The 16,684-nt window shown below is 41.9% G+C and overlaps 1 protein-coding gene across 3 annotated transcripts in view; it reads right to left on the reverse strand.

Moving 5' to 3' along the window:
• Positions 1 to 16,684, reverse strand: part of Ankrd55 (ankyrin repeat domain 55) — a 99,712-nt gene that overhangs the window by 51,205 nt on the left and 31,823 nt on the right. For all 3 annotated transcript variants that reach the window (XM_047556414.1, XM_047556412.1, XM_047556415.1), the window contains exons 5-6: positions 13,023 to 13,132; positions 4,941 to 5,001 (exon numbers count right to left, since the gene is read on the reverse strand). In XM_047556414.1, the coding sequence (XP_047412370.1) occupies positions 4,941 to 5,001; positions 13,023 to 13,132 (171 nt within the window). The remainder of the gene's footprint in view (positions 1 to 4,940; positions 5,002 to 13,022; positions 13,133 to 16,684) is intronic.

Consider the following 16,684-nt stretch of genomic DNA (forward strand, 5'->3'; position numbering starts at 1 on the left):
TAACATGGATTTTTCTTGAATTGAATTCCTATCTATTTATCTATCCATTCATCCTCATATATATAAAAGTATGATTTTTTTTCATTATGTGCAAGTACCATGCTAGATTCTAGGGATACAAAGATGGGAAATCCATGGTCTGCCTCTGACATTTATGGACTAGGGTAGGGGAGAGGGAAGTGAGGGCTCCTAAGTCATGCTGACCTTACTCCACATTTTAAAATAGACAGTTTTGGTATAAAAATTTGGGTGCATTTACCTTTTGCTAACTGTAAAGTGAGAAGAATTTTAGAGTCAGGGTCTCTTTCTCTTGATTTTGCCTTCAGAGTGCACAATGTCTGCTGGTGGTTGTATCTTAGGAATGTGGTAAGTGGAACTGGTACTGAGAATCCTGTCCAAAAGTTCACATCTGTTTTTGCAACTTGGAATTATTTTCTCAGAGTGCTATTATAATTGAAGTTTGGATGGTCAGGCTGCTCATAAAAGTTTACTAACAGAAGAATGCACATGGGATCAAGAATATGTCCTAAATACTATGCCTAATGGCACTTCTCTGGATCAATGAATTCAAAGTTCTAACTTAGATGCCAACAGCTCAGAGAAACTCTTAGTTTTTTATTTTTTTCCCCCACCACCCAGTACGAGGGATTGAACCCAGGGCCTCACACACACTAGGCAAGTGCTCTATTGCTGAGCTACATGCCCAACCCTTAGAACCACTGCTGATGGGGTGCTCTTCCTATCAAAGCTACAATGAGAGCAGAGGAGGTTAGACTTCCGCTGTTTAGCGACTTGCAAACTCTCCGCAGCTGCAACAGGCAAGCTTCTGTGTCAATGATTCCCTGGAGGTCCTGATTAGAAGAACAAAAGTGCAAAGGGCAATCCGACCCATCCTGCCTTTCCCACAGCGTTAAACTCTGCAGTGTGGATGGGTAGCGTCTAAAGAAATCACTTTACAAGTAAGCAGTGTGGTTAATGAAACAAGAAAAGCAAACAGATCGTTGGAACAGAACAAAGAGTTCAGAAATGAAACCACAAATAAAAAAAGAGAAAATTTAGCATACGGTAATTGAGTTTTTTGGGGTAGGGAAGACATTTTTAAAAAGACACTAAGAGCAAAAGCAGTAACAGAAAAGAATGATTATTTTGATTACATCATATTTTAAAATTTCTCTGCAAGAAAAGAGACTACGAACAGTTCCAAAGTAAGTAACAGACTGTGAAAAAGTATTTTAAACTCAAGAGCAGGCAAAGGAATAATGTTTTGATTAAAAAATAAACTCCTGTGAATCTATAAGAAAATGACGAGTAATGCAATAGGTCAATGGACAAAGGATGTAAATGGGCAAGTCTGAAAAGAAAATTTAAAACAGACAATTATACCAATGAAATGAAGTACAATCTCATTAACCAAGATGGTCCAAATGAACAAGAAAAATCCAGTGATGATTGGAAAAGGGTATCATTTAGACTACTTGTGGAACTATTAACAGATGCAGTTATTTTGGGGAATAACTAGGCAGTGTGTATTAAAATAAAAACCTACATTCTCTGCTACCTGACAATTCTGGAGAAATGCTTGCATAAGTTACTCAAGAAGAGTCCTAAAAGACAACTCTATACTGTTTATGATGGCGAAAAACTGGAGACTACCTCAATATTCATTCACAGGGAACCACACAATAGACAGAGGATTTTCGTAGTATGAACCACCACAAAACCATTAAAAGACTCTATCAATGTGGATATAGTTCTAAGGCATATTCTTTAGTTAAAAAAATCAAGGTTGTAGAACCACAGAGAAGGGGATACCTCTTATGTATCATAAAAGGTTGTGAAAGAGACCTATCAGACAGTGACTTCTAGAGGGCAAAGGGAGCAGGTAAAGTAATCAGGACTTTCTAGTATTACTGGTAATATTTAAATTTTTTAAAAGCAAGTGTGGGTAAGGAAAAAATAGCAATACAAAAGTCATTGAGTTCAGATCAGGATGGCCTCTAAAGCAACATTCACTTCGCTGAAATAAAATGGTATCGTTTCGTTTTATGTGAGCAGTTATAGAATGCTTTCAGAAATTAGTCTTTTTCTTCCTCTATCTCTCCATTCTTTAATTTCAGTTTTTAATCTGATATTTTTGTTAATGATGTCAGATTTCTACTAATTGATTCTTTAACCCTTCACTCTTATTGTGATAAGCTTGGGATTCCTTTAGTTGTTTCTGGAAAATAACTACTTTAAACTTGGAAGGTGCCAGGCCTGCCTTGCTCTGTGTTCTTGCTGTCAGGAAACTAGAATACTTCATCAGCACTAATTTACCCTTTTCCTCATTGCTTTTGGCTTCGCTGCTTTTGCTTCTAGGTGTTTAGCAAATGTAGGGTGGGTCCATCTGTTTTAACTGTTATTCCCATCCCCCATATGCAATTTGTAAGTTACCTCATACTTGGAGCTCATTGAAAAATTGGAAGAAAAGGAGAGTGTTTGTTCAAAATATTGAGAAGAGAAATATGTAATGAAAGTAATGAAAAGCCTGAGTTGTGTTCTTTCCATTTCTTAATCATCTGGCCCTTCCACCTTTGCAAATATATACTAATTGGCTCATATCAGTAATTACATATATATACATATGTATATATGTAATATACATAAACATATATACAAAATATACACACATGTAAGTATATGTGTGTGTATGTGTGTGTGTGTGTATATCCTTTTCTCCATATCTGTGGGCTTTATATCCATGGGTTCAATCAACTGGTGTTAGAAAATATTTGGGAAACAAAATTTTGTCAATACTAAACATTTACAGACCTCTTATCATTATTCCTTAAACATATAATATTATAACTATTTACATACCACTTACATTGTTTGAGGTATTATAAGTCATCTTATATGATTTAAATGTATAGAGGGATTGCATAGGTTATTTGCAAGTACTACATCATTTTATTTATTTTGTTTAATGAACAAATGAAAGAATTTATTTATTTACTTTGCAGTACTGGGATTGAATTCAGGAGCACTTTACTGTTGAGCTAAGTCCCTAGCCCCTTTTTATTTTTTATTTCAGGATGGGGTCTTGCTAAGTTGTGATGTAGCCTCCAACTTGCAATCCTCCTGCCTCAACTTCCAGAGTTGCTGGGACTATGGCCATGTGCCACTGTACTTGCCTATACCATTTTATATAAGGGACTTGAGCCTCTTTAGATTTTGGAATCATAAGGGGGTCCAGGAACAAATCCCCCATGGATACAGAGGGATAACTGTATATTAAATATATACATAGTATGAAAAACACAGGCAAGCATTAGCACTTGGTTTCAGATGGGTTTCAGACCTGCTGTGACAAAGTCTGAAGAGGAAGCTGTGACACTGAGAAGAAAGTATTGAGGCTGCTGCTTTCTGAGCTTAAAGTCCAATGGGTCCTGTAATAGCAGGAACAATCTTCTTCATAGAGGCCACTTTGCATGAGGAAAAATCAAGGACTTCTACCACATTTTATCTGCAAGGTAAATCTACAATGGCTATTCTTCGAAAGATCTGCATCACCTGCATTGTTCCACCAACCTAGGGCCTCCCAGGGTAGCGGGGAGAAAGAATTATGCCTTACTGAGGGACTTTAGTTCAACTGAGGAGTGGACAGTGTTGGAGGTCTGTAAGTGGACTTCAGCTTTAGGGTATGAATGATTGATCACCTTCCTAAGTAAGAACCACAGTAGATGGGTGACAGCAGGGACTGGAGGTAGAGGAAGTGGTTGGTAAATGACCTTGGATCTAGAAGTTCCCAATCTGCTGACCACTCAAGTGTCCTGCTTTCACATCATGGGCAGAGAGTGATCAGGGGGCCTGTCTCATCTCTGCTTCTCATTTTTAAAGCAGAAGTTTAAAACAGTGCAATCTTCTGTCCTCTGGGGTTTGGCTTCAAACCACTGAACATTTGGGGAGTGAAGCAGCGTGTGATCCTAAGACAGGGAGGCATCCAACCTCAGACCCAGGCTGCCACAGGGGCTTTTTGCTGTGGTCATTAATGCTGGTCAGGAGGAGGCCTGTCACCAAAAGGCTCAAGACAGATGGGGGTCCAGTCCAGGAGGAAACTCTGAGGGGGCTCCACCCCTACACTATTGTCTGACCAGCAGGCTTCCTTGAAAAACAGTGTAGTATGGCATCTTGAGTAAATTTATTTTTAGTGTTTTTAAGCCTTCATAGTATTACCAGATCTTCTTGGTGAAGTGCAGCCAAACCAAGCATAAATTTATGAAGAAATTCCACCAAACACCAGGTATTTAAGTTGGTTTTAAGAAGCTTGTTAAATTGGGTTGACTAATGAAAATCGATGCTGCTTTTTAAAAGTGTTATGGAGATATAACAAGACTTAAGCTACTCCAGGGCAGCTCTGTAGGGACCCACCCACCCTCTCTTAAGAACTTGACTGAAGAGCAGAGGGGTGGGGGCGTCCCACTTTTGGGAAGCCTTCCATGATATCGCCTTTGCAACATGAAGAAAATAGCGATTGTGATCACTGAGATTAATTACGCGGTCTCTGGAGTAGATAGCCTGGAATGACTCACTCTCTGTCCTCTTTCACTCAGAGAGAACACATCTGGAGCCATCATTTGTCATCTAAGTTTCGGGGACTCGAGAAGACAGGAGAGAGGGCAGTATTTATTTCTCAATGTCCAGAGGGAAATTACAAAATTTCAGTCTTATGATTAATGCTTATGTACTTAATGCAATAAAGCCCTTCCTTATTAGAACTACTCACACCCACATTTCCTCCTGAGGATTAACAATGGAGACACCTACTCTTTCAGGGTAGGAACACAAAAATGTGCTCCATTTCCTCCTTTATAAGAGGAAGCACCAAAGGTTCAAAAAAGCCCTTCCCTCCACCCTGGCAGACTGGCAAACAGGCCACCTGTGGCCTGAGGGTGACTCACCTCATTGTCCTGGTGATTGATCTCACTGGGGTTGGACTGCTGCAGAAGGACTGTCAAGAGTCTGGAAGGAAAAACAGAAGGGGATCAAGAGAACAGTCACAGGGCTCTTAGAATTGGAATAAAAACACTTTAGAAATATAATCAGTTGAAGGTCTCCAAATGTAGATGAGGGTCTTTCCATTTATCTGAGAAGAGAAAGCAGAGTAGTAAGAAGGCACCTGGAAAGAATCCCACTTCTTCTCCCACCTTCTCCCCTTATGGTATTCCTGGAAGGGGATGGAGAAGATGAGTCTTCAGGCTCAACTTATTCCCCAGGCCCACTTTATGTCACCTAGACATGCACTCCAAGAACCCAAATCATCCAGTGCATACTCTATTAACTTCGTATATATTTACACAGGACTTTCAAAACTGCTTCACTCCTGGCTATATTTATGTCATGCTTTTTAGATGCATAGATTATACTGGCAGGGAGTCAGCATTTAGTTTGCTGCTTCTTTGTAAAATATGCAAGTGTCTGAGCCTGAGGTGACAATAATCAGTGTGAAACAATGATCCATGATTCTGAATTTCAAGCTGTTGCCCCATTTGAGTCCCATACTACGTTGACTGTGGTCAACACTCCCTCTTGAGAAAGAGAGGCAAGTGGGCCCCTGGCTCTGGAGCCAGACTGCCTGGGTTCATACCCCAACTGTCACTAATTAGTTCAGTGACCCCAGGCAAGTTATTAATCTCTTTACATAATCTTCCTCATCCATGACAAGGGAGTAATACATACCCATTTAACAGCTCAGTGTGAGGATTAAATGAGTTAATATGCATAAAGCATCTAGAGAATGCCTGGAAAGCAGAAAGTGTTATTTCTGGAACTCTTAACCCTAGAAGTTTGAACTTTGTCCTGTTTCAGAATAACCAGGGGAAATTTTTAAAACCTCAAATGCCTGGACTCTGTACTCAGGGTTTCTAACTCCATTGATCTGGGAGAAGCCCAACTTTTACAGTTTAAAAAGAAGTGGTTTGGAATATTCTGGAAAACATCCAGGTTTGGAAACCATTGAGAAAGACGCTAAATGAGTTAATCAATGGACAACATCAAGAGGATGAAGAATAGTGTATGGGTAGGCTATGAAGGAAATTCAAAGTTATTTTGGAAAAATTATTTGAAAGGTAAAATTGTTTAGTCTCTTCCTCAATCCAATTTTCATTGTCTCTCAGTTTAGATGACATCTAAAGCCCTACCTATTAAATTACCACTCACAATAGAGAAAAGATGGACTAATCATGTTGCTTTCATAGTAAATGTAAAACAAGGACAGCTTCAACAGGGATGGAATTCTCGTTTTTTGCTGTGGGGGTGAAATAGCCAGGAAGCCTATAGTTGGAACCTAGTCTAATCCTGGTCTTTTTGGGAGCCAGGAGGCTGCTGAGGTTTAATTCTGGCCTTGCTGAATTTGAGCTTCTGTATCCTCACATGTACAACAGAGGTCATAACATCAGGAGTGTGGAGGATAGAGCCACACACAGGTGGAAAGATCCCATATGGCGGCTTATGGATGGGGGGCCAGGGCTTCACTAGCAACTCTCTCCTCCCTCTCTCTCGGGCCCTTATTTAATCTCAGGGCCTTCTTGGTCTGAAGTGCTGGGGGTGGTGGGAGGGGAAGGTAGGAGATGAGTTGTGGTCCAGGGTGGACACCCTCCACTAATCCTGAGCGCACTGATCTTGTCCGTAGCCATACAGGCTCTTCCTGGCTGCTCCAGCACAGAGTGGTCTTAGCGAGGGGAGAAGCTCTGACTAGATTAGAGTGAGGGTGGGCAGAGCAAGACCTCTTGTCACTTTTCGGTGGGCCTCCAAAGGTTGTGGGATGAACCCTGTACCTGGATGTTTCTTTTCTTTGCCTCTCAAATCATTCTCCGCTCTGCAGTGACCCGTTCTGAGGCTGACCTTGAAGGACGGCATCAACCAGGTCCTCTCGCCTCTGACTTCCCATTGGGTTCCACAGTGGAAGCACGAGCAGGAGGGAGAAAGCCAGCTCCCCTACTGGCCGTGATTGCTTTCCACTAGCAACAGCCTCTTCCACAGTCACAACTATGACCACAGCTCTAAGAGGGTCCAATAAGAGCCCCTTACCTTGCCCCTTTGGGCCATTGTGATGGAGACATTTTCCTGCTCTTTGCGGGGAGGTGGGGTGAGTGAGGAGTTACATTATCATCTTTTGTGGTTATTATTAAATAGTCTTTTGTTAGACATTCCTCAGTTGCCTCCTTTCGACATCCCATCTTCTCTGTTATGACCCTAAATGATGTATGCCAATCTGTGTTGCCTGGCCCATCTGATGCCAAGTCTTTAAGACTCATTGATCTTTGAGATTTGACACAAATTTACAGATAAAGACTCTCTCTCTCTTTCTTATGTTAAGAGAGCAAAGAAACGGAGGCCCACGTAGCTAGTTAAGGCTACCACAGGATGCCTTGGCAATCCAGCCTGAACAGAAGCTAGGTTTGTTTTCCAGCCTGGTGCCTCCTTGCTATTCTGTGGAATGAAAGTAATCTGCAAGAACTTGTTCACATGGGTTGCAATTACCAGACGCTTTGCAGACCTCTTCGTCTTGTCTTCCCAGAGCTCCCATTTTGTGCTATGGTGACCAGGAGTATTTTTGCCTGTAAGTCCTGTTAACACCACTTCAAACTCCCAGCTGCTCTTGATCTCCGAGGCAGCAGCTTAAGGTCCACCTCATCTTAAGTCCCAGGACAGCAGGTTTGATCTTTGGTGTGTGAGTGACAAGAGCACAGAGGTAGGGCCAGCTCAACCTGCCTGTTAGAATCTTTGTTCCCTGCCAAGTAGGGACCTTGGGCAAACTCTTAAGGCCTACATTTTCTTATCTGTAAAAGTGGAAAGAAACTACATTTTCTTATCTGTAAAAACAGTATCAATTCCTTAAGATTGGCTATGACTTAAGTGAGTCAATGTACGAAAAGCACTTAGAATAATAGCTTTTACGAGCTACAGTAGGTTCTACATAATGATTGCTATTTTTAAAGGCCCCTACGCTGTCTTTTCTGGGTCTTCTCTGATCACCATGAGGTGATTCATGGGGGGAAGCGTATCAGCTAGAAGCGTCCTATGGGCAATTATTTCTGTAATATTTTTGTTTTGCTAGCCCCTCGAGCTCCCAGCCCTGGTGCTGGCTAGCCCAGTTATGAACGGGGGAAATGGTTTTCATACCAATGGTCTTCCCTTCTGCCCTGAAGCAGCCAGCATGTGACAGTATGCTGCAGTGAAACGTCTGATCCACAGGTTAGAGCACATCGCTTGGTAACTAGAGAATAGGACCCCAAGGAAACGATTTCCTTCCTCCCTCTGGCTGTAGTCAAGAGCCTTGAAAAGAGGCAGAGCTGCTGGAGCTGGGGGGTGGGGCGGGGGCGGGGAGGTGGTGGAACCTGCCGGTAACCATAGAGACCATGAAGAGCCCCGTGGCTGCTTTCAGAGGAAATTGCTGCTTGCCTTCCCGCATTAGCATGTGCAGCGTTGTACAAACACGACTCTGTTCTCTTTGGAACTTTGTCTTAATGATCATGCCCCCTCTTTCACACAGGCGCCCTCTGAATGTCCCAGCTGAGGGAGCAAGAAAAGTCCTGGGGAGCTGAAAGGGAGAACACTTGGACCTGCTGAGAAGCAGAGGGTTCAAAGCAGCAAGGGGACTTGTGATCTGAAACCTGTGCTCTTTTGCTTTTATCAACCCAATATACCTTCATGTCATGACAGAAACCACTTATCCCCGCATCTGCTTCGATCTGCATTGCAGTGGAATTCAGCTAAAGATGTGGACTGGACTGATTGGTTTAGGACAGAGTTGTTTCCATCGGAGAACCTCTGCAGGCAGAGGGCTAATTGAAGTGTCCCTCTGACTTGTTTATAAGCAGCTTCAGTTTGAAGCTTCCCTTTGAATAACCTCCAGTGAGTGCCAAGTAGGAGCTTGCTGTTTGGAATCCTAAGGGTCAGCAGATTTTGAAACCAGTATAAACACTTTTGTACAAGGCCATACACACTTCCTATTAGGAGGAAAATGCAGATATATCTGCACTAACAAATGAAGTGAAGGGAGTTTGGGGGAGTTGGATCCTTGAACTGAATGTTCATTGGGCTCTGAAGTCCAGCAGCAGTCCATGTCCCTGGGCAACACAATAGAAATGCTCCTCATACCCCAGCATCCTTTGCAGTCAATGTGTGCGGGCCACTGGGATGTGGGACTGCATGTTCACAGATCTATGTATGGGTGGGAGCGGTAGAGGGGCAGTTAAAGGGTTTCATTCCTTACTGGTGATCTGTGGTATTCATTTCTATTTTCCACCATCATCATCATCTTCATCATCTTCATTGTCATCGATATCATCACCCTCCTCATCATCACCAATACTTTCCGAACACGGCAGTGTCCTGGGGGCTGTGTTCAGCAGTTTCTGTACATTTTTCTTATTTACTTCTCCTTCCTATAAGGTAAGAGTTACATTCTTCCTACTTTCTAGAAAAGAAAGCTAGCTGGGCCTTGACATATTAAATCGCTCTGGATAAAATGATTGGCAAAAGAGGGGCTGTCTAACTCCTGGTCACCCTTGACCTCAACCCAATGAGGATTTTAGGTGGCTTTCAGCTACATGGAGTAAAACTAGTCAGGTGAAGAAACAAGACAAAGAGAAAACAAGGGCAGGATAAAGATGTGATCTACAGTCCTATGACCAGGAGTGAAACTCAAATTGGGGTTTCAATTTTCTAAACATAGAAAGAGAGAAACACCATCATAATTTGGTGTCCATATAAAAAAATAATTTCTCTGAAGAAGCACATCAATTCCTCCTTTAGTAGAATATTTTTTCCTGTGGTTTCTTGTATAGGATTTTTTAGATGCTGTAATGAATAAAATATGTCCTGACAATGAGCCAGTAAGGCTGTTTCTTATAAGGACAACTGCTTATTGCAAAATATGGTCATAAATAAATTCTACAAGTTCCACAGTAACAAGTCCCAGGAGCACAGCAGACCCACTGGGCAGGTTATCTTCACACATGCAGTGGGCAATTAATTAGCTTATCTGTAACTCAGTTTCCTCATCTGTGAAACGGGTATAGAAATGTTTCCTACTGTATAGAGGTATGGTAAAGATGAAATGAGGTAGAATATGGAAAGCACTTAGAACTTTGCTCATGGTGTGGTATTAACCAGTCATCTTCCTCCACCTCCTCCTCACTGTCGTAAATTAATTGCAGACTTGTATGCTTTAGTGGTCAGCCAAGATGGCCTAAGGTTGTATCCACTTAAGAAAATAGAGTGGTCAAACAGACTCACATGACCTAATAGAAGGTTTCTGCCTTCCTCATTGTGGTTGTAGGATTAGAAAGTACCTACAAGCTGGACCACTTCTTTTTTTCTCAGAAAACAATTCTAAGTTTGTGCTGATACTCAAATGGGTGTCTATGGCCAGCTCTGCACAGAGGATGGCTTAGTTAGTTTCTGCTTTAAACATTTAATGCAAATGTTATTAAAACGTGCCATGACCATAACATTTCTCAATAAAACTACAATAAATATCTAATTTTTAGCAATGTAATTCCACAGGGCATCCTGAAAGGCAAGTTGGTTACCAAATGTTCTGTAGGTAATTAAACTAGTTGATTTGCTATAGGGGTTGTTAGAGTTTAACCCAATTAAATTTTGGAGAACACTTATTAAAAACAATAGTTTTGGTTTTGGAATAATCTCAACTTTTGCGTTTTATTAATTAAGGCACTTGGTAGTCTTGTAACTAAAGCAGAATTTTATCTTTCAGAATCAAGTGTCCTTTTAGGACAATATAACTATGTCATCAGCATATGGTGATCTTTTTTTTTTTTTTTTTTCGCTTCATCTCACCCAAGAGTGGTGACTATGTCATTAGGTACAATTTTTAGAGGAGAGGAAAGCTACAACTCTGCTTTCCCAGTTATGGAAATATAATGTAAATCCTAGAGTATCCAGAGGCACTTCTGGGCATCATAAGAAATAGACATACAAGTCCACCAAAGGGGAAGGACACTTGGATTATTTCTGCAGTGATCTCAGAGGATGGACCTGATTGATTGGCCTTATTGACCTTGCATAGGATTTTGACTGACAAGGCTTAGTTCAGACCTCAGGTGCAATGGGGGTAACGGCAGGGTCAGCTGGCTTTTCACCAAAACCCATGTCCCCCTTTCATTGATCAGAATTACAGATGGGAAGTCAACTCCTGGGTATGGACTGCATTCCCTTGGAGCTCATTATACTGAGACACGTTTGAAAGATCTGTTCCTCTTAGTGGAATGTGAAAAGAAGGGAATTGTGTCGTTTGCAGCTTAAGGTTTTACAGCAATGAGTGAGGCTTCTCCCTACTCCTCTTTCCCACCCACAGAGGACTGAGAGAAGAGTGTTCTGCAATCTTAGGGGATGCTGGAGCCGTGATGGGGCAGGCGTGGGTCCCTGACCACCTTGTGGAGAGGAACCACCCACCATCCAGGAGCATGTGCAAGGAGAGAAGTAAATTTCTATAGTGCTAAAACACTGAAGTTTGGGTTTTGTTACAATAGCTATACTATTAAGTAGGCTTTTTTCTTCCAGGATCAGTTAGTAGATTTTACAGTAACAACTCTGAGAGGCAGATAAGTGCAGTAAATGAAGGCTAAATCATCTTAAAAGGTAGATTTTAACAAACTTATTTTCTAAAGACCGTGCTTGGAAAAACAGTATAATTTTGTGACTAAATATTTGTGTGGGTTGTCTAAAAAAGTCATTCTTGTTTGCATCTTTCTTTCTTTTTTCTCCCTAATTAATCAGAACCATGGAGTCATCCCCTTACATTGGGTATTGATTGATTGTTAGCTGTCTGGACTTGCTATTTCTTCTCTACATTTCCTCGTTTTGTTGGGTTTTGGGTAAATCTTAGTTTCTGGATATAGTCCAAGATAATAAGAGGATAGTCCTAGAAATTCCCAGGTACTTTTACGTTACTATAAAAGTGATTGAAATGAAGAACCCTTGGTGTCCCTTAGACTGGAAGATTATGGCCTGGTTCTCTGCAGTCCTGCAGAGCTTTAGGTTTTGGTTCTGGACACAGGTGTGGAGGATCAGCCATGTGGAATGCACTCCCGGTGGCTGTGGTGTTGGCCTGCCGCCCAGTACTGGGAACGTGGAGCCCTGTCAGAGGCATGTTCTGTACAGCAGAGGTGAAGGAAGAGCCCACAGTGTTACTGTTCCCTACTAGGAAATGCTGTTGCCATTGCTGGGGGGGAGGGGGGAGGGGGCTTTCAGAAGAATGGGGAGAGAGACCAATTAGACACAGAGGAATGAGGAAGATACCACTTTTCCCTTGGTGTCTTAATGGCCCTCTGCATCCTCTCTTTCCTTGGAGTCTGTCTCTTCACATGGCTTCTAGGAGCATACACTCCTGGTTTTCCTTCTAACCCCTTGGCTTCCCTGTCTTAGGCTCCACTGCTTCCTTCCAACTGCTGGACATGGGCTAGACTTGGTTTAGACATTAACCTTTTTGCTCAGTCAGAACTCTTTTATCCTGCTTGACTTTCTTCAAAGCACTTGTCATTCTTAGAAATTATCACATTCCTCTCATTATTAGGTGTTATTTCATTCCTTTGTTTATCAGTGTGCCTGTGAATTCCTTTAATAGACTTTCAGCTGTCTTGCTTCCTGTGGAACTGTGAGGGACAAGAACCATCTTTGGTCCATAATAAGTGCTCAGTAAATAGCTTTTCAATTAATAATTTCCTGATCGACTAATTTCAAATGACTAAAAACATAAATTCTAATGATGTCAAATAGCATATCTTCTTAAACCAAAAGCTAGGAGCAAAAGGTTTTACCAAAGTAGGAGGGGAAGGAATGAGATTAGAGTTTAAGATTATTCTAGGGGATTTTGTTGTGCCCTCGTCTGTTGCAACTTAAAAAAACAAAGGGTGGGTTTTGTTATTATCAGCTACAGTGGATGGGTGGATTAGATGACTTTCTAAGGCAATTTGGGTCCCTCCCAACCTGTGTGTCCTCTGAACCTGGCTGCTCACCTCACATCCGGCTCTGCAGTGGCAGCGTGCAGCGGCAGACGACCATTTTTATCTGGAATATTGTGCTTGGCACCGTTTCGGAGCAGACTCACACAACCTTCCAGCCAACCCTGAAATGCAGGAGCAACCGCATCATTATATAACACAAACTCTCATAACACAGGCCAACAAGCTTTCTCTAGCTTTCTTCCCTTCTTTGATTTGGCTAAAAGTGTATTTTAATTGACTCGAAGTGTTAAGGACCACAACTCCAACTGAGACACCTCAACAGAAAGCTGAAGGTCTTGAAGCACCAATTCCCAAGCTTTCTGAAGAACCTTTACTCCATCAGATGCAGCCTGATCCTAGACTCTCTCCTGTGCCTCCTTTTCCCTGTTTCCAGAGCCATTTACTGTTACACTGATATCTTGGGGTGTACCAGTTCCTAGGGTTACAGTTAGCATGTGATGGGGCTGATGAGCCAGCTCGGGGCGTGACTCCCGATCATGCTTGGAAATGGTCTGACATGCATGTCATGGTTCAATTCTAACAGGACTCCTATGCCATTTTGAGTTTCAGTCTCCATTCTTCACCCCACTTTATCTATGTCTGATAAACAGGCCTTGGTCCTCTAGTCCAGGTTCCTTTTCTAGTAACAACAAGGATAGCATCTTGCTTCTTCTACTCAGTCCCCCTTCCCAGTGCCTAAAAACCTACCCCGAATCCCACTCCAATGACTGGCATGTGGATACTGATGACTGAATCCCTAAATAGGTGAATACCTCCAGCACCTTCCAAGGGCTTCTCATTGTGTTTTATTCACCAGGGAGTTTCCTAAGAAGCTGTGGAAACTCCCTGCTGTCTACTACTTGTGCAGATGGAGACCTCAGTATTGCCACATCACATGTTTGTCCCCTGCTTGGCCAACACAGCTGGGTCATTTTCTCACTCTCTTCCATCTCAGGAGTCATCCTAAGCTAGTCCTCTCTCTGTTCCATGTTACTTCAACTGAGCTAACTCTGATAACCAGGGTTAGCTTATGCTGATGAGTAGGCCCCCGACATTCATCTAGAACCGCTTGGGTTATAAGTAGACTAATAAGTAGATGAAACTATTATTATGAAGAACAATGTGACAACTCTCTCTTTTGTTCAGAGCGAGCTTCCCAGTTTCCTTCATTCTTGTATAGTTAAGTTTTAAGATTTCTCAGTAAGATGAGAAAGATGACTAAAGATTTTCCCCCTTAATATCACAATATTGGAAGCATGAAAACCCCAAATGTTAGTAAATGCATGAAGAAGAAGAAAGACAATGATAAGAAAAGAACCTTTTGGTTTTGAAAAGTCAGGAAAATATCTGTCAACAAAAGCGCATCAAAAATCCTGTTATGATACTGAACATGGTTCTATAGAATCGACCAATATTATGTAAGTCTTAAGTAGAAGCAAATATTTTTCTGGTATTGTCAGTTTTGACTCAGAGTTTACTAATGTATTCAATCTGGTTTTAGTTGCTAATGTCTAGGTCATCAAGTTCTCTAATTAGAAGGAGAAAATATGATCAGAAGACCCAAAAGAAAGGCATGTTGGACAAATTTTAGGGTTGCCTAACATTTACAGTGTTTGAAAAACAGATCTTTTTGTGGGGGAAGATTTGAAAGTTTTTAAAGAATCATTTTGCAACATTTCCTGGAGTGTGTGTGTGTTTCTTTTTTTTTTCTTTCAAAAAAATTTAGGGACAGGATGCCTTGAGCCATGTTTCTAGTTGCCTTGTCATTGATTTTTTTAAATTTGAAGTTACAGCAGTTCCTCCCATGATGGACTAAGTTTTGATACATACAATGCCAGGTGTGTTTGGTGTTTGTCTCAATTCATTATATGATAAGCTCTCCCATTTCTTTGATTCTAAGTTAGAATACTTGAAATACTTCGAAACAGAAAATATAAATAAAGTTTATAAGTAGTATAAAAAAAATCAGAACAGCGTTGAAGGTACCTGAAACCTTTGTCACTATTCTGAACTAATAAATGAGTTTTGTACCTATCGTGTGCTGATTCCATGATTTTCTCCCACTGTGATAAACTTAGGTTATTATTTTTACTATACTTTATAAATGAGAAAAGTGGCAAAAAAGAGGTGGAATGGTTTGTCCGAGGTCACACACCTATGCTAAATTTATTTTGTACACTGAGTTTGGAGCTGTGACTGAGACTTAACCTTTAAATATCCCTTTTGCCAAGTTTCTCTTTAATACTTGAATTGGAACATTGCCAGGTCGGGGTGGTGGGCTTCAGTGTACTCCCAGGACACCCCCTTTCCCAGTGAACCTCAGCAGGGCCAGGGAGACGACTTGCCCTGGGGAGTCATATAGAGGCCAGGTATAGTTAAGGAGATGCCCTCACATAGCTCCTCACGTGTCACCTTTCTAGGCTCCATGGGTGCCCCTCATAATTCACTGTCTAGAGTGGTACTTCCTTCCCTTCCCTCGCATAAAAGCTCAGCCAAAGAAACTGGAAATTTTGAATTTTAGAATTTCAAAAGAAATACAATTTTCCCCACAATATTCTGTGGGCTAATGGCAATCAACTTTAGACAACACCTCTACCCCTTTCCTTGACACCCTTACCCAAATTTTCCTTTTTCCTCAGCTCAGATATCAAAAACATCTGTAGTAAGAAAAATCACTAGGGAATGTGCTGGAAGAGAACAGACTGGGAAGACAGTCATGCTTCTGTCTGACATAGAGGACCTCAGCTGGCACACACAGAGCAGTGGTTTTAAACTTGAGAGGACACAAAAATTTCCAGGAAGATGTTCAATGTGCAGACCCCCATCTCCCACCCGTCCTGCTCTCGGAGTATCCAAGGAGGTCTTGGATGTACAGAGGAAACTGCATTTGACAAAGCACTCCAAGGGATGTTGACACAAGAGATCTGTGGACCTCATTTGAAAAATTCTTCCCAGATTTGTTTGTGAGTCCAAGATAAAGAGGGCATGCCCATAGAAAATGAAAAATTAGGTTCCGAAGAAAATCTCTGTGAGAATTGGGCAACATATCATTGCATATATGCTGGATCATGGCGGGAAGGGGTGGTGTATCTTGGGGGAAGGGAAGCTTTTCACTTCAAGCAGGGCCCCTTTAATGGGACTGGTCCAGAGTGAATACACCACCAGCAATGGGCAGCAACAGCAAATGCAAGAGGCAGCAGATGCAAGGAGGTGGTGGTCACGATGAAGGATTCTGGGTACCTATTGGAGAGGAAGATGAATGATGTCTTCTTCGAAGTGGTCAGGACTTGTTTGACAGGGACTCAAGTCAGCCGTGGGGCCTCCCAAAAGGATGACAGGGAGGATTTGAGAGGACAGGGTTTGGAGATTTTCAGTGAGTCTTAACCAAGCTTGCTGTAATGTCAGGAAATGCTGAACTGAAATCTCTCAGGTTAGGACTGGTATCACACAGCCTCTAACTTGAGCATCAGCTGTGAGCTGGTCCTCCCCCTGCTCCCTACTCCCCTCGTCCATCCCAGTCCTCATTGTTTCTCACATTCCTCAGCCTGGAGCTTCCACTCAACTAATCCTACCCCACAGATGCTACCTGGATCTTCAAAGCGTTACCACCTTCTCAGGGTTATTTATGGAAGAGGTTCTTAGAGTATCAAGAGTGTCCAGAAATGTCCCAAGGG

Source organism: Sciurus carolinensis, chromosome 6 (genome assembly GCF_902686445.1).
Source record: "Sciurus carolinensis chromosome 6, mSciCar1.2, whole genome shotgun sequence".
NCBI lineage: Eukaryota > Metazoa > Chordata > Mammalia > Rodentia > Sciuridae > Sciurus > Sciurus carolinensis.